General features: G+C 36.4%; 1 protein-coding gene across 2 annotated transcripts in view; it reads left to right on the top strand.

Moving 5' to 3' along the window:
• Positions 1–18340, top strand: part of UBAP1 (ubiquitin associated protein 1) — a 51911-nt gene that overhangs the window by 8084 nt on the left and 25487 nt on the right. For both annotated transcript variants that reach the window (XM_081281018.1, XM_081281017.1), the window contains exon 2: positions 11907–11947. In XM_081281018.1, the coding sequence (XP_081137144.1) occupies positions 11914–11947 (34 nt within the window). In that variant the 5' untranslated portion in view covers positions 11907–11913. The remainder of the gene's footprint in view (positions 1–11906; positions 11948–18340) is intronic.

Raw genomic sequence — 18340 nt, 5'->3', positions numbered from 1 at the left:
CACATCCCCAGCCCTGAGAGAGAGAATTTTAATATTTATTTTTTTTTTTTAGTTTTCGGCGGACACAACATCTTTGTTTGTATGTGGTGCTGAGGATCGAACCCGGGCCGCACGCATGCCAGGCGAGTGCGCTACCACTTGAGCCACATCCCCAGCCCTTAAAAAATTTTTTTAAAAATATTTTTTAAATTGTCAGTGGAGGGGCTGGGGTTGTAGCTCTTTGGTAGAGCCTTTGCCTAGCATGTGTGAGGCACTAGGTTCGATTCTCAGCACCACATATATATAAATAAAGGTCCATTGACAACTAAAAGAAATATTTAAAAAAAATAAATAAATTGTCAGTGGACCTTTATTTTATTAATTAACTTATTTATATGTGGTGCTGAGAATCAAACCCAGTGCCTTATACATGCAAGACAAGTGCTTTACCACTGAACTAGAACCCCAGCTCCACTTTTTAAAATTTTGAAGCAGGCTTTCACTAAGTTGCCCAGGCTGGCCTTGAATTTGGCAGTCCTCTTGACAGCTTCCCGAATAGCTGGAATTACAGGCATGTGCCATTGTATGTCTCTCTTTTTTTTCCCCCCAGTGATACTAGGGATTGAACCCAAGGTCTCCTGAATGCTAGGCAAGTGGTCTACCACTGAGCTATATTGCCAGCCTATTTTTGTTCTTTTGTATTCTTCATTTCTTGCCTCCTTTTTCCATCGTTTCTCTGTAATTATGTCAGATGTTTGTTTGAATCAGAATTTGGTACTTACATTAGAATTGTTTTTTGCGTGTATGTTGCTGGAGGTTCTACCACTGTGCTACATCCCAGTTTCTTATAATAAATATTGAATGATCAAGTAGAAGGTACTTATAGTTTATAATTGAAGTAATTTATGTTTTCACAGTTTGGCCAATTCAGTCAACTTAAGGTAGCTGAGGTGCATTCATTTATCTTAATCAGCTTTTGTTTTAATTTCCTAAATAAGCTGTTATTATGTGGAAAAATTAGGAAAAAATCATCTTTATTTTACCACCCCGAAATGTTCACAATGAACTTCTTTTTGTGTGTGTGGGAGTGGTGATGAACTAGGACTTTCACATGCTAGGCAAGCACTCTACCACTGAACTCTATCCCCAGCCCTGAGAATGAAACAAATGATTCTTCTCCTTCTGAGGTAAGATAGGTAGAAAGGAGACTAACAAGGCTGGGGATGTGGCTCAAGTGGTAGCACGCTCGCCTGGCATGCGTGCGGCCCGGGTTCGATCTTCAGCACCACATACAAACAAAGATGTTGTGTCCGCTGAAAACTGAAAAATAAATATTGAAATTCTCTCTCTCTCTCTCTCTCTCAAAAAAAAAAAAACTTATTAAAAAAAAAAGAAAGGAGACTAACAAGGAAGGGAAAAGAAAATGTAATTTTAAATTTGGGAAGCATTATGAGCATCCTCATCTTTATTCCCCAAGCCTTTTCCTCTGGAGGTAAATTCTTAAAAAACCCTTGAATCTTAGAGTACTGTGAGTTTAGTTAATTTATTTATATATCTATTGCCAGCTTACACAATGTATTTTCTTTATACCTACATAAAACCAAGTGAAAATATTGCTAGAGACTTATGATATGGGTATATTCCAAACATTATCTATTGACTGGATGACATTAGCTTAGTGATCCTGAAAGAACCAAACTACCATGACCTGCTCTGTGTATTTAAAGAATTGTGTTCACCAGGCTGACATCACCCTTTATGCACTTCTCATATTCTCTATGTGTTAAGTTTCTTTTAAAATGAAGAACCCACATTTCAAAAGTGCATCTTAACTCGGAGAGTACTAATTCTTTCTTCCTTTGGGTGTGTATACTGCTCTGTTATTTGCTTTCCAGAATAAAATTGCTTTTCTAAATAAATGTTTGTGCTGGGTGCAATGATGCTTCCTGTAATCATAGCTAATTGGGAAATATAGGCAGGAGGATGACAAGTTCGAGGCCAGCCTGGGGCATTTAAGAAGATTCTGTTTCAAATTAAAAAGGCTTGGGGATGTAATTCAGTAGAGCACTCCTGGGTTCAATCCCTGATACTGTAAAAGAGGGGAAAACAAAACCCCCCAAACCTTTGTGCCTATTTTTAAAAATTTTTTGTTCTGGGGATTGAACTCAGGGGTATTTAACTACTGAGCCACATCCCCAGCCCTATTTTGTATTTTATTTAGAGACAGGGTCTCATTGAGTTGCTTAGTGCCTTACAGTTGCTGAAGTTGGCTTTGAACTCTTCATTCTCCTGTCAGCCTCCCAAGTGACTGGGACTACAGGCATGTGCCAATACGCTCCCAGCCTTTTTCTCTCTGGGTGACCTCTTGGGACCACGTATCTGGTGATAATTAATAGTGACTAAAGTGGAAGACAGACAGTAAATTCCCTATATAAATATGAACTTCAAAGGTATATTTGTTAGTTTTTGTTTTATTTGTTTAGATAAAATGGAAACATAGAACCTTAAATAGATCTGGTATTTGTATTAACATAAAAATATTTTACTTTCTTGTAGAATTACTTAGCCCTTATATTCTCATTTTAAATCCTTGACATTCTGTGAAGTTGTTTCGTTTTTGTATTGTTTGTCCTCTGGTATTTTACAGTGTTCCCCAGGAGTTTGAGTTTCTTATTTGGTGAACAAGGCTCTGTAACTTGTTTCTACAGGAAAAAAATCATTCAGATTTCACGTGACTAGGCCAGTCAAAATAATGTAATTCACTGGGTTTGGAAGACTGCTGTGAGAAAGAAAAATATATTAAATCTTTAATTTTTTTATTTTTTAATTTAAATTTATTTTTTAGTTGTAGTTGAACACAATATTTTATTTATTTATGTTTATGTGGTGCTGAGGATCGAACCCAGGGCCTCTCACGTGTGAGGCAAGTGCTCTACCGCTGCGCCACAACCCCAGCCCCCCCAATTTTTTAAAAATAGTTATTTTTTTTTAATATTTATTTTTTAGTTGTAGTTGGACAGTACCTTTATTTCACTTATTTATTTTTATGTGATGCTGAGGATCGAATCCAGGGTCTCGCACATGCAAGGTGAGCGCTCTACTGCTGAGCCCCAGCCCCAGCCCCTTAAAATTATTTTTTAACATATAGGGACGGGTGTCTTGCTGGGTTGCCCAAGCTAGTCTGAAACTCCTGGACTCTAGGGGTCCTTTTGCCTCATCCTGCTGAGTGCTGGGACTAGAGGTGTCTGCCACCACACTGGGCTAGTTGACTTCTTTTTATTTTAAAATCAACCAATTAGTATTACATTAGTTGCTTGTAGAGTGAAATAGCATCAGTAGTATCAAACATCAAGCATTTTCTTCTAAAAAGCAAAATGGATGTGGACTGCAAAGTGATTTCATGTGCTTATGTGTTCTTACTAAGTTAGACTTAAAGATCTTGCAATATCTTTTATTTATTTATGCAGGTATTGAAACCAGGGTTGCTTAACCACTGAGCCACATCCTCAGCTCCTGGCCCTGCCCCCACCCATCCCCCATTTTTTGGAGACAGGATCTAAGATGCTTAGGGCCTTGATAAGTTGCTGAGGCTGGTTTTGAACTTGTGATCCTCAGCCTCCTGAGCTGTTGGCATTACAGGTGCACCCGGCTCTTTTTTGTAAGATTGTAAAAACTATTGAAAGCCATAGTTAGAAAAAAATGAATCTGAACCTTAATTCTGAAAAGGAGGCCAGATTAAAATTTACTCCAGGCTAGCCTACAACCTCTGAGCTCAAGTGATCCTTTTGCCCCAGCGTCCTGTGAACCAAGTAGCTAGGCTTACCAGCATGAATCGCACATCTGGCTCCTTGGAAAAAAATTTTCCCTTTCAGAGTTTTAAAAAATATTTTTAGTTGAGATGAACACAATACCTTTATTTTGTTTATTTTTATGTGGTGCTGAGACTTGAACCCAGTGCCTCATATATGCTAATCTAGTGCTCTACAACAGAGTTATGATCCTAGCACATCTTTCAGAGGTTTTAACTGCTTCTAAATCATCCCATATTGATGGAAACCAGGACTAGAACAAAAGTCTTTTTTTTTTTTTTTTTTTGAGAGAGAGAGAGAAAGAGAGAGAATTTCTTTTAATATTTATTTTTTAGTTTTCGGCGGACATAACATCTTTGTTTGTATGTGGTGCTGAGGATCGAACCCTGGCCGCACACATGCCAGGCGAGCGCGCTACCACTTGAGCCACATCCCCAGCCCAAGAACAAAAGTCTATAACTGTGTAAGATGTCTTGGTTTTTCTTGCTTTTTGGCATAAGTTATGTGATTTGTTGAAAGATTTTGGAAGGAGATGTTATTTTTGAATTAACTTCTTGAATTTTTTTTTTTTTTTTTTTGGACACAGGTTCTAAGTTGCCCACACTGGCTTCAATATGTGATCCTCCTGTGTTAGCCTCCTGAGTAGCTGGGGTTACAGGCATCGGCCACTATGCCCAGCTGAACAACATTGCCCCCCACAGTGTTTATTCTGTTAGAAAAGTTAAACTGATAGGATTGTGGTTAGATTTCCACCTGAGAATATTGTGCTCTTACTCTCTAAACTCTAAGTCTCATTGAAGAAAGCATGTTAAACTTTGAATTATAATAAATTGGTTAAAATTCTGACTTGAAATTTTGAATTGGCCAATGATTCTATGTCATGACTCCCATTCTCTCTCTCTCTCTTTTTTTTTTTTTTTTTTTGGACTGGGGATTAAACCCAGGGGAGCTTTACCATTGAGCTATGTCCCAGTCATTTTTTGTTGTTGTTGGTAGATGTAAATGGACAGAATGCCCTTTATTTTATTTGTGTATTTTCATGTGGTGCTGAGGATGAACCCAGTGCCTCACACCTGCTAGGCAAGGGCTCTGCCACTGAGCTACAGCCTCAGCCCAGTCATTTTTAATTTTTATTTTGAGATGGAGTCTCAATAAGTTGCTAAGGGCCTTGCTAATTTGCTGAGTCTGGCCTCCAACTTGTGATCCTTTTGTTTCAGACTCTTCAGTCACTGGGATTGCAGGTGTGTGCCACTGTGCCCAGCTCCCATTCTTCTAACTAGTCAGCACTTTCCTGTTCATCTGTTCATTAGTCTCACAGGCTTTATAATTTTAGACTGTTTTTTTTGATAACTACAACGGACTCATTATTTTCATTTTAAGGGGATTAGTTGTATTTCTGAATTATTATTTTTTTTTAATTTTTTTTAAAGAGAGAGGGAGAGAGATAGAGAGAGAGAAAGAGAGAGAGAGAAATTTTTAATATTTATTTTTTTTTAGTTTTTCGGCAGACACAACATCTTTGTTTGTATGTGGTGCTGAGGATCGAACCCGGGCCGCACGCATGCCAGGCGAGCGCGATACCGCTTGAGCCACATCCCCAGCCCATTTCTGAATTATTTATTATCCAGAATTAGTTATTCTAATAGTAGAATTAATAATATGTAATTTCTAAATTATTTTAACTTAGAATTATTAGTTTTAGGATTATTGATTTAAATTTTCAGAAAATTTGAGGAGAGAAATTATTAGGATATGAAAAGCCAGTCCTGCTAAAAAGATTAGACACTGTACTAGGTAAGAGAGGAGTTTTTCAGATTTAAGGAAAATCTGTGGGATTAGCTAGAATTTTTTTTTTCTTTTAAGTTGTTGATGGACAGCATGCCTTTATTTTATTTTCTTATTTTTGTATGTGGTGCTAAGGATTGCCACTGAGTCCCAGCCCCAGCCCCAACCCCAGCCCCAGCCCCAGCTAGAATTCTTCACTGTAGTTTTGTTTTTTTTAGTTGTAGATGGACACAATACCTTTATTTATTTATTTTTTTTATTTATCTTTATGTGGTGCTGAGACTTGAACTCAGGGCCTCACACATGCAAGACGAGCATTCTACCACTGAGCCACCACCTCAGCCCCACTGTAGTTTTTAACAAACCTAGATGGGTCAATAATTTACCTTATCTTTGTATGTATGGTTTGTCACTTCTTAAATTTTAGTGAGATGCAATTCAGCTTTAATCAGTTTTTAATGAACTATATGAAATGGTCTTTTTGAGTCACTAGTTGGATTTCTTGGTTTTGGTTGTGCCATGTGTTGTTATCCATTGCCCACCCCTTCCTACCTCCCCAGTAGTGAACATTGAACTCAGTCTGGAGCATACAAAGCAAGCACTCTGCCACTGAATTACATCACCAGCCCTTTTTTAGAATTTTGTTTTGGGACAAGGTCTCACTAAAATTGCCTAGGCTATCCCTGAACTTTCAATCCTCCTGTCTCAGCTTCCCAAGTAGCTGGGATTACATGCATGTGCCATTGTACCCAGCACTTCTCTTGGTCTCGAGTGTGTCTTATAATTAATAATTTAGGGTATTATCTTGACTCTTAAAAATAACCTTCATTTTCTGAGTTTTCTATAAGGCATAAGTCTCAGAAAGTTATTTTAGCTTATTACTTTTCATGTAGTATGAAATAGGATCTGTACATTTGGTTAGTTGCATAATGTTACTAAACTTTAGATCCATCTGGAATTTATTTTGGTACGGAGTGTAAGGTGAGTATCTGATTATACTTTTTCCTAGGTACTTTTTCCTTGTCATCTTTCCTTTTTTGCTACTTGTTTTCTATATAGAGCACCCATCTATATATCTATCAACTGATCAGGACACACAAACATATTTTGTTCTATCACTTTAAGATTTTAAATAGCAGCTTTAATTTATGTCAGATTTTCATATTTTAATAATTTCTGAGCTCTTCAACTAAGCTCTAATTTTTACTGATTTAGAAACCACTGATTTTTTTTCTTTGTTCTTTTTTTTTCCTCTTAATTTCCTTTCTTTTACTGTGGATAGAATTTAGGGGCACTGAACCACTGAGCCACATCCCAGCCCTATTTTGTATTTTATTTAGAGAAAGGGTCTCAGTTGCTTAGAGCTTCGCACTTGCTGAGGCTGCTTTAAATTTGTGATCCTTCTGCCTCAGTCAGAATTCTGAGTCTCTCTGATTATAGGGGTGTACCACCACACCTGCATTGTGTTTTTTAGTCCTTTTATAGGTACTTGTTTTGTTTAGTTTCTTTGCCCTATTTTACTATTTTTCACTGTCATTACAAACTATGTTTGTGTGTCCTGATCAGTTGATAGATATATAGATGGGTGCTCTATATAGAAAACAAGTAGCAAAAAAGGAAAGATGAGGGGCTGGGGATATGGCTCAAGTGGTAGTGCGCTCGCCTGGTGTGTTTGCGGCCTGGGTTCGATCCTCAGCACCACATACAAACAAAGATGTTGTGTCCGCCAAAAACTACAAAATAAATATTAAAAAAAATTTCTCTCTCTCTCCTTAAAAAAAAAGGAATGATGACAAGTTCAACTTATAATCCCATCAATATGTTTACTTGGGTTGTTTCCATATCCTTATAAACATATTCCCCACTTTTCCAAACTGCCATGCGTGGCTGAGACTTTTTTTTAAAAAACAGCTGTATTGATATAATTTATATACAGCTCATCATTTAAATGTGCCATTCAGTAATGTTTACTACATTCACAGATTTTTAGAACCATCACCACAATCAATTTTAGAATATTTTTATCACCCTAAAAAGAAATTCAGTGCTTGGCTAACTATAGAGGACTGCAGTTTGAAAACTGTTTTAGGCTTTTTCTTTTTTTCTTTTTGTGGAACTGGGCATTGAATCTCTACCACTTAGCTATATCCCAACCCTTTTTAATTTTTTTAAAAATTTGAGACAGGGTCTCACTATGCTGGCTTGGAATTTCTAATCCTTTACCTCAATCCCAAATTGCTGGGATTACAGGCGTCTGCCACCAGGCCCAGCTAGGATTTATTTATGTCTGCTGAGTTCAGCAGGTATTTTAATACTTCTATATAGTATTAAAATAATGTTATTTCAAATCTGCATTTTTCAATGTGTGTGTGTGTGTGTGTGTGTGTGTGTGTGTGTGTGTTTGTATCGGGATTGAACCCATGAGTGCTTAACCACTGAGCTACATCCCCAGCCCTTTTATTTTTTATTTTGAGACAGGGTCTCACTGAGTTGCTTAGGGCCTCACCAGGTTGCTAAGGCTGCCCTGGAGTTTGCAGTCCTCTTATCTTAGCCTCCCAAGTTACTGGATTACAGGCATGTGCTACCACACCTGACGGTTTGTAAACTTTTGAGTCTTTTTTTTTTTTTTTTTTCTTTTTCTGAGGTAATGGGGATTGAACTCAGGGTCTCACTCATGCTAGGCAAGCACTCTATCCTTAGCTACAGCCCTATCCCTCATCTGTCTTCATTTTACTTTCCTGATGTATTTTGAGATTCTACACCTTGTGGTGGTGTATTTATCAGTGGTTCCGTGCTTTCTGTTACCAAGTAGTATTTCATCTTATCCATGTATTACTTCAGTTTATCTTTTCACTGGTTAGTAGGACATTTGGCTTATTTACAGTTTTTGGCAAGTACAAATAAATTTGTTGTTAGTATTTGTGTATAGGTTAATTTCACTTAAGTGACTTGAAATTATAAGAATTTTGTCATTTTTTAGGAAGTTTTATAGTTTAATTTTTTTTGCATTTATGTCAGTGATTTCTTTTGGGTTAATTTAAAAAAAGATTTGTTGATATAATTAATATACCATAAAATTCATCTACTAAGTCTATTTTAGTGTATTTGCAGAGGTGCAGTCATCCTACACTCACTCTAAGACATTTTCATCATCATCACCAAAAGAAACTTCCACATAAACCATACTCCCTCCATTCCCTAGTTAACTTTTGTTGGTGCAAGATATTTACTCAGGTTTACTTAGTTTTTGCATACAATTTGTTGAAAAGACTATCCCTTTCTTTTATTTTTAATTTAATTTAATTAATTTATTTTTTAAAATATTTATTTCTTTAGATGTAGATGGACACAACACAATGCCTTTATTTTTATGTGGTGCTGAGGATCGAACCCGGGTCCCGCCTGTGCTAGGCGAGCGCTTCACTGTTGAGCCACAATCTCAGCCCCTATTTTTTATTTTTATGTGGTGCTGAGGATCGAATCCAGTGCCTTGCATGTGCTAGGCGAGCACTCTGCCGCTGAGCCCCAGCCCCTATCCCTTCCTTTTTGAATTGCTATTTCATCTTTGTTGAAAATCAGTTGGCTGTGTCTATGTATATTTATATGGAACTATTTCTGACCTTTGTTCCATTGATTTATATGGTATCCTTATGCTATTGCTACATTGTTTTAATTACTGTAGCTTAATAGTATTGAAATTAGTTGGTGAGTTTTCCAACTTTCTTCTTTTTTTTTTTTTAAAGAGAGAGGAGAGAGAGAGAGAGAGAGAGAGAATTTTTTTTTTTAAAGAGAGAGAGGGGGGGGAGAGAGAGAGAATTTTTTTTTTTAATATTTATTTTTTTAGTTTTCGGCAGACACAACATCTTTGTTTGTATGTGGTGCTGAGGATCGAACCCGGGCTGCATGCATGCCAGGCGAGCGCGCTACTGCTTGAGCCACATCCCCAGCCCGAGAGAGAGAATTTTTAATATTTATTTTTTAGTTCTCGGCGGACACAACATCTTTGTTGGTATGTGGTGCTGAGGATCGAACCCGGGCTGCACGCATGCCAGGCGAGCGCGCTACTGCTTGAGCCACATCCCCAGCCCCAACTTTATTCTTTTTAAAAAAATTTTTTTTAGTTGTTGATTGACCTTTATTTATTTACTTATATATGGTGCTGAGAATCGAACCCAGTGCCTCACACATGCTAGGTAAGCATTCTACCAACTGAGCCATAACACCAGCCCCCAACTTTTTTCTTTTCTTTTCTTTTTTTTTTTTAAAGAGAGAGGAGAGAGAGAGAGAATTTTAATATTTATTTTTTAGTTTTCGGTGGACACAATATCTTTGTATGTGGTGCTGAGGAGTGAACCTGGGCCTCATGCATGCCAGGCGAGCGTGCTACCACTTGAGTCACATCCCCAGCCCCAACTTTATTCTTATCTTAAAACTTTTCATTATTTTCTTTGCCTCTCTGTAAATTTTTTTATTATTTTGTTTGCTTTCTTAATGTAAATTTTAGTCATCTGTCAATTTCTGGAAAAGAAATCCTGTGTGGATTTTAATTTTTTTATTTTTGTGTATATGTGTGTTTTGTTGTTGCTGTTTCTGGGGATTCAGTTCTGGTCCTGGAGAATGCTAAGCATACATTCTACCACTGAGTTACACTACCACACTCTTTAATTCTATTTTGAATGACTTTTCACAAGATGGTGCAATGTGCTTTTTGTTTTTTTACTTATAGTAGAAAATAACTTTTTCCGTATGATATCTTATAATGTACTGTAATGCAGGCTAATAGACACCATAACCATAAATTCATGTAATTGTTTAATATTTTTCTTGCTTATGTTTTAGATAAATTAAAGATATAAACTTGGGCTGGGTGTCATAGTATGTACCTGTAATTTCGTCTACTCAGGAGGCTGAGACAAGAGGATCATAAGTTCTAGGCCAGCCTCAACAATTTAATGAGAGCCTGTCTTAAAATAAAAAAAGAACTTGGGATGTAGCTCAGTGGTAAAGTGCCCCTGGATAAATTCCCAGTACCATTCTCCCCAAATAAATGAAAGAAAGAAAAGAAAAAGATAGAAACATCATATAAAGGGAGATAAACATTTAGGTTGAAGAGCTCATACTAGTTTGTATGTGCAGGAAAGGACTTTGTGTCTTTTTTAGTTTGTTTGTTTTTGGTACTGGGGATTGAATCTAGGGGTGCTTTACTACTTTTCTACATCCTTAGCCCTTTTTTTAAACTTTGAGACAGGTTCTCTTTGTTTTTTAGGGTCTTGCTAAGTTGCTGAAGTGAGCCTGGAATTTGGAATTCTCCTGCCTTAGCCTCTTGAGTTTCTGGGATTATAGTTGTGTGTCACTGTGCCCAGCTGTGCTTTTTCTTTTTTTTCTTTTTTTTGGTACTGGGGTTTGAACTCAGGGGCACTTGTCCACTGAGCCACATCCCCAGCCCTATTTTGAATTTTATTTAGAGACAGGGTCTCATTGAATTGCTTAACAAAATTGCTGAGGCTGGCTTTGAACTTGCCATCCTCCTGTCTCAGCCTCCCGAGCCACTGGGATTACAGGTGTGCACCCCCGCACCTGTTTTGTGCTTATTTTTAAAGAGACTGTAAGTACAAAAATAATATTGAACTAAATGTTTGATCTTATGGGGATTTCCCCTTCATTTTTTATTTTTGAATTTTATACAAAGTTGAAATGGTTCATAAGATTATTCCCCATTTTAAAAATTTGTCTAAATTATAACTAATAATTAGTATTTGCTTAGCTGAATACAGTGAGATCTTTTTCTTAGTATTTACATATTAGTCATTTTTAGCAGGAAGATATATACCCAGTAATTTTTTCATTTGGTAGTGAGCATATAAATGGTGTACTTTTCCCTAATTTTTTTTAGATGTAGATTTAAGAAATATTTAAGTTTTCTTTGAAAAACTCATTTATTTTTCTCCATTGTGTCTTTATGAGACTTTAGAGCCATTGTCTTTTTTTTTTTTTTTTTTGTACTAGGCATTGAACCCAGGGGTGCTTAGCCACTGAAATATACATATTTCCAGCCCTTTTTATGAGACAGGATCTCTCTTAAGTTGCTTTGGGCCTTGCTAAGTTGCTGACGCTGGCCTTGAACTTGTGATCCTCCTGCCCCAGCCTCTTGAGTTGCTGGCATTACAGGCATGTGCCATCACTTTGGCCCTTTTATGGGACTTTGGGAATGAGATGTGAGGACCATGTTGGTCCTGAAATTGGTCTTTTGGTTTCTTTTTTGTTGTCTTTATTTTTGTATTTGTTTATAGTCCCCTAAAGCATGTGCCTAAGAAATATTTCCTTGTTTTTCAGGTTCTAAATGGCTTCTAAGAAGTTGGGTGCAGATTTTCATGGTAAGTGGACTATTAAATATGGTTTAGGTTATGATTTGATCAGAGAATTTGAAATCACTTAGCATAATTTTCAGTGTCGGCCCTCTTTTTGCCCCTTTAAATGAACAGGTTGAGGAAAATAAAGTTGTATAGCATGTAAATATACATACCAGGGTCTTCAGATACCTTTAAAGTATTTCTTCAATTGGATATTTAGATTCTCTGTGGCTATTGTAGTTGAAACTAATAGAAATGAATAATGGGCTTATTTTTGTTGTTCTTCAGTGTTTTGAGGGAGTTGTCATTCCGATTTCTGTCCCTTGGTCATAGCTCTTCTCATCATCTCCATCTGTGTGTATGAAAAATTTTAACCCTTTATTTAATGTTTGTTTTGGTTTCATTCTCCCATTGGCCACCCCTCTGCCAAAAGGAAGTAATTAAGTTACTAGGAATCACTATTATTAGAGTGATATCAATGGTAGTAATTATAGTTTTGTACTTGAAACTAACAGTTTCTATATCATCTTTTCCTAAGATATGTCCTTCCAAATGTAATTCAATATTAATACTTTATTAACTGCATTTGGGATAAATTGAGGTGTCTTAAGAAGTTTAAGTTAGACCATCTTTTCATACAGTAGAAGAATTATACACCAGAAAGATCCAGACAACACAAATTGTTTTAAAGCTGATCTTTCACTCTAAAAATGGTATCATAATATTATAGGAATGATTTACGAGACTATATAGCAACCTGTATTGGTATGTTTTCTGAGCTAAAAGTGGTTGCTTAATAGTAATCACTCAACTAAGTCAGGGTGATGTAGCAGTCATTATGTGTTTTTTTTTTTTTTTTTTTTTTTTAATTGTACCAGGGATTGAACCCAGGGGATCTTAACCACTGAGTCACATCACCAGTCCTTTTTCTATTTTATTTATAGACAGGGACTTGCTAAGTTGCTTAGGGCATCACTAAGTTGCTGAGGCTGGCTTTGAACTTGCCATCCTTCTCCCTCAGCCTCCCAAATGGCTGGGATTACAGGTGTGTGTCACTGTGCCCAGCAGTCATTGTGTTTTTAACTTGTTTGTATATTTTATACAACAACTTTAAAAGTTTGAATTGCCATTATTTACATACCAGTATACATAACTTACATATATTTTGTTAAATCTTTATGGAGTTAAGTTACTCAGCCTCTGGAATTAGCAGTCTGTAGCAAGTCAGGTACCAGATCTTCCTGGAAAACCATCTCCTGTTATTTAAGGTTCATTGTAAGGGTCTTTCACAGTATTCGAATGATAATAAAGAGGCATATCTGAAGTTGCCTGTGGATCACTTTTTCAAGGGAAAAAGAGGACAGAGCCAAGAACAGAGAAAAGGCCTAGAGAGAAAATTGCACAAATGCAAATTCTAAACTTATAATCTTATTTCAAAAGATAAGCTTTCAGTCTTTGGAAACTCCAAATCAGTTGGATCCCAGGTTATGTGTCCCATCTAAACAATCCAGAGAAAAAATATTATAATTCTGAAGGTATCTGAATAACAACTTTTTTTTCAAAAATCATTTTCTCTTTCTCCTTAAATTCCTAACCATAGTTTAAATGAAAATCTTAACTTGAGTAAGAAGAAAGATGATCTTTTGTTTCCTTTCAGGTTTCAGTAGGGCTCTGCTTGCTGAGCTCTTGGTTTAATTTCAGTGGCTTTAGTTAGGTTTTTATTTATTTTTTTGGTACTGAACCCAGGAGCACTTTACCACTGAGCTACATCCCCAGCCCTTTTCATTTTTATATTGAGACAGGGTCTCACTAAATTACTTAGGGCCTAGCTAAGTTGCTAAGGCTAGGCTTAAACTTGGGTCCTTCTGCCTCAGCCTCCTGAGTTGCTGCACTCACAGGCATGCGTGACCATTCCTGGCTAGTTGGGTTTTTAGAGTAAAGAATTATATTCAAGTAGTTTAAGGAATAGAAATTAAAAGGAATAGATGAATAATTTTTTTATAACAATTTTCTAGGCATATGAATACAGGAAAAATCAAGTTCAAAATAGTTTTACAAGACTGAAATTTGAGAGCCAGGAAGCTAAGACTACTTCTTCCTTCTCTTGGGAAACTGTTTAGCTTTTTCACACTGCTTTTCTCTGTGACTGTGCTACATTTTTATTCTTCTATTAATAGACTTGGATTTTTGCTCTACTTGTATAGAATGTACAGGGCAAAAAATGGCCACTGCAGTTAGGGTGCTGCATGTCATTTGATCTTTGTTTAAGTGGCCAATATCACAGAGCAAGAGTGTTTGTATCTTTTGGTCAAGGAAATCTGATGGCCTGGCCTAATTTATGAGCCTATGGCTTTGGTTTTCCTAAAGTTAGATATTATCTGGTTAATCCATTAGGGGTTCGGTTAACGGTTATATAGGTGTTATTTTCTATGGCACTTGGGGTGTGGATGAGGAATAATGACTGCTTTTATGATTGGATATTAGAATGCCCTTTTTTTTTGTTGGGTGTTGTGGTGTACACCTGTAACCCAGATGACTTTGGAGGCTGATTCAGGAAGATAGCAAGTTCAAAGCCAGCCTCAGCAATTTATCAAGGTCCTAAAGCAATTTAGCCTGTCTCAAAATAATGAATAAAAAGGGCTGGGGCTGCAGATGTGGCTCAGTGGTTAAGTACCTCTGGGTTCAATCCCTGGTTAACCCTCTCTCCCCTCAAAAAAACCTTTTTAAATTTTTTGTTTAAATATTTGGTCTAGGTCTTGAGCTATGCTATCTATGATTACCATTTGATTTACCTTCAAGTTTATTCTTTTTTTTTTAATTTATTTTTTAGTTGTAGGTGGACACAATATCTTTATTTAATTTTTATGTGGTGCTGAGAATTGAACCCAGTGCCTCACGCATCTAGGCGAGCACACTATCACTTGAACCACATCCCCAGCCCCTCAAGTTTATTCTTTTAAACTAAATTTCTTTTACTATTTGTAACACATATCCCTAAGTAACAAAATAAAGACTACAAAAGTCTTAAAATTCTTTTCTGTTGGTGGTGTAGGGATTGAATCAGGGCCTCCTTTCGCACATTCTAGGCAAGTGCTCTACCACTGAGCCACATACACTCCCAGCCTCTATCAAAGAGTTTTAGATACATTGTCCATATATAAATCACAAACTCTTGGCTCAGTTTAGATTAGGATTTTTTGGATGCTGGTGATTTGATTTTTAAATTAAAATAATTTTTTAAGGTGTTGATAGACATTTATTTAATGAATTTCTTTATATGTGGGGCTGAGAATCTAATGCAGTACCCCACACATGCCATGCAAGCGTTCTGCCACTGAGCCACAACCCCAGGCCCCTAATTTTAAAATTTTTAATTCTTTTGTTCTATATATAAAAAAAAGTTGTTTTCAAAGTGTGTCTTTCTTTCTTTCTTTCTTTCTTTCTTTCTTTCTTTCTTTCTTTCTTTCGTCTTTCTTTCTCTCTCTCTCTTCTCTCTCTTTCTCTCTTTTTTCTTTCTTTCTCTCTTTCTCTCTTTCTTCTGGGGATTGCACCCAACCCTTTTTGTTTTTTTGAAACAAGGTCTCATTCTCACTCAGATTGGCCTTCAACTTGGAATCCTCCTGTTTCAGCTTCCCAAAATGCTGGGATTACAGAGATGCATGCCTGGTGATTTTTAAAGAATTTTTTAAAAAGTTTCAAAAAAACAATTCTTTTTATATCTGAAAAAATATCTTCAGATTCTAATTCAAGAAAAAAATAGATCTTTGCAATAGGACTTTATAATTAAACTCCCACTCTTTAATCCACTTTATTGGGATATATTGGCATAGGAAAATGTATACATACTCAACATAATGCATTTTGATAGTTTGGGGATAAGTATACACTGAGAAAATTTCACTAACATCAAGACAAACATGTCCATCACTTCCTAGAATTTCCTTCTGGTTTATTATTATAGTCATCCCCCTTTACCTATCCATGACTCCTCCTTGATACCGAAATCCACAGATGATCAAGTCTTTTAATGGTGTAGTATTTGCTTGTAACCTTTGCGTTTCCAGCCATATTCCTTGAATCATCTGTAGATACGTAATACCTAATAAAATGTGAATGCTATGTAAATTGCCATTACCAGGAGCACTCTACAACATTTTTTTTGATACTGTATATTGAACCCTGGTGCGTTTAACCAGTGGCTTATATCCATAGCCCACAGGGTCTCACTAAGTTGCTTAGGGCCACACTAAATTGTTGAGGTTGGCCTCAAACTTTTGATCTTCTTGTCTCAGCCTCCCAAGTTGCTGGGATTACAGGTATGTGCCATTGCACCTGACTTCTACCACTTTTAAAAATTATAATAATTTTTGTTTTTTGAAACAGGACCTCACCAGACTACCCAGGCTAGCTTCAACTCACAATCCTCCTACTTCAGTCCCCTGATGTAGCTGGAATTATTAGGTGTTCACCACCATGCTCAGTTGTTGTAGATTGTTTAAAAAGTGAATCTATAATTGCTTTTTAGTTTAATGTGTAGAAGTTGGCCATCATTTTAATCATCATTCTATTTATGTATCATCCCTCTTACCCACTGTACCTGCTTTCAAGGTTTTCCCTTTATTTTTTGTTTTCAACATTTCCTTGGTTTGAATTTCTACATACTTATTCTGCTTGGGTTTGGCTAATTTCTTAGATCTGCATGGTTGATGTCTTTTTATTATGTTTGGAAAATTCTCAGACATTATCTCTTCTCATATTTCTTATGCCCCATTTTCTCTTCTTTTGAGACTCACCTATACATTAGGTTATTTGGTATTGTTCCAGATGTGTCTTAGCACTCTTTTTTTTTTTCCCCCTAACTTTTATGCTCTTTGAGGTTCCATTTGGTTGCCCTTTTTTGGGGTTGTGGTTATTGGGGATTGAACCCAGGGGCTCAGTCACTGAGCCACATCCCCAGCCCCATTTAAAAAAAAAATTTATTTTTTTAGTTGTAGGTGGACACAATACCTTTATTTATTTATTTTTCCTTGTGGTGCTGAGGATCAAACCCAGTGCCTCACGCATGCTAGGTGAGCACTCTTCCTCTGAGCCACAACCCCAGCTACCCCCCAGCCCTATTTTGTACCCTATTTAGACACAGAGTCTCACTGAGTTGCTTAGCACCTTGCTTTTGCTGAGGCTGGCTTTGAACTCCTTTCTCAGTGGTTGTCCTGTGACCTAACTTCACATTCACTGAGTCTTTCTTCTGCTAGGTCTTGTCTTCTTGAATAGCTTAATTTATGAGCCACTAACATTTTTCTTCTCCGATATTATATTTTTCACTTTTAGCATTTCCATTTATCTCTTTACCTTTCCATCTCTGCTGGCATTCTACATCTGCTCATACTTGATCATCTTTTCATTAGATTCTTTAACATACTTATTATAGTTAATTTAAAAGTACTTGTATGAAAATTACAGTACTTGGCTATCTTTGGATTTGGGAGTGATGCCTGTTTCTTCTCTTGATGATGGATCACATTTTCTTGCCTATTTTTCTTAGAATTTTTAAATAAATGTTAGACAATATGTATTAAAAAGCTGATTTTGTGGGTCATTTGTCTTGTTTTGTATTAGGGTATAACATTTCCTTGTGACTTCACATCTTATAGATATATCTCTGTGTTTATAATTTTGCAAGTTTTACTGGACTTCTGGTTTTAAAATAGTGATGATTAGCCATGAAATTAGTTTTTCAGTTAATTTTAGGTTTGATCTGTCCTAGTTTTCTTTCTCAAAAACCTTTATTTGTATTATCTCATAGTAAAATCTGAATTTAAACATAATCCAGTTGCTCTCCGTAGTAGGATTTTTTCCCACCATCTGCAATTGTACTCCATTCCCCCACCCCCCAAAAAAACACATAAAAGAGAGGATCATAACATACCTGTAAATTAGAAGAAAACAGAACCAGTCTTCCCAGAATTTTTCCTGAGTCATTACACATTTATCCCAGTCTACTCCATCATAGTATAATGCAAAGTTATGTGCAAAACCTGGCTTCAGGAAATTCCCACAGAAATCAGAGATGCACTCCCCCACCTCCTCAATAGAACTTGGGAAAATAGGTTCAGATATTTAAGGAAGAGTTTCAGAAATAGGAACTGAAACTAAAAGGTCTTTGGAGTGAGTCACAAAATTGTTAGCTATGTTGCTTATTTCTGTGAGCCGTGTAGCTATTGAGTTTTTATTGAATTTGTTTTAAAAAAATGTATTTAGAAACAAGAGAAGTTGATAACTTTAAGTATATATCCTCATGTGTTGGATAAAAATGGATAATTCCTAAGACAAAGTAGGTTACATTGGGGAAAAATATTTCTTTCATCCTCACAGCAGCATCATTAATAGTATTTATGGTGATCTTCATTATTTAAAAGT

This window comes from Spermophilus citellus, assembly GCF_964194105.1.
Source record: "Spermophilus citellus genome assembly, chromosome: 2".
Taxonomy (NCBI): domain Eukaryota; kingdom Metazoa; phylum Chordata; class Mammalia; order Rodentia; family Sciuridae; genus Spermophilus; species Spermophilus citellus.
The sequence above is the reverse complement of the archived record's forward strand: the minus strand, read 5'-3'. Positions and strand labels throughout refer to the sequence as shown.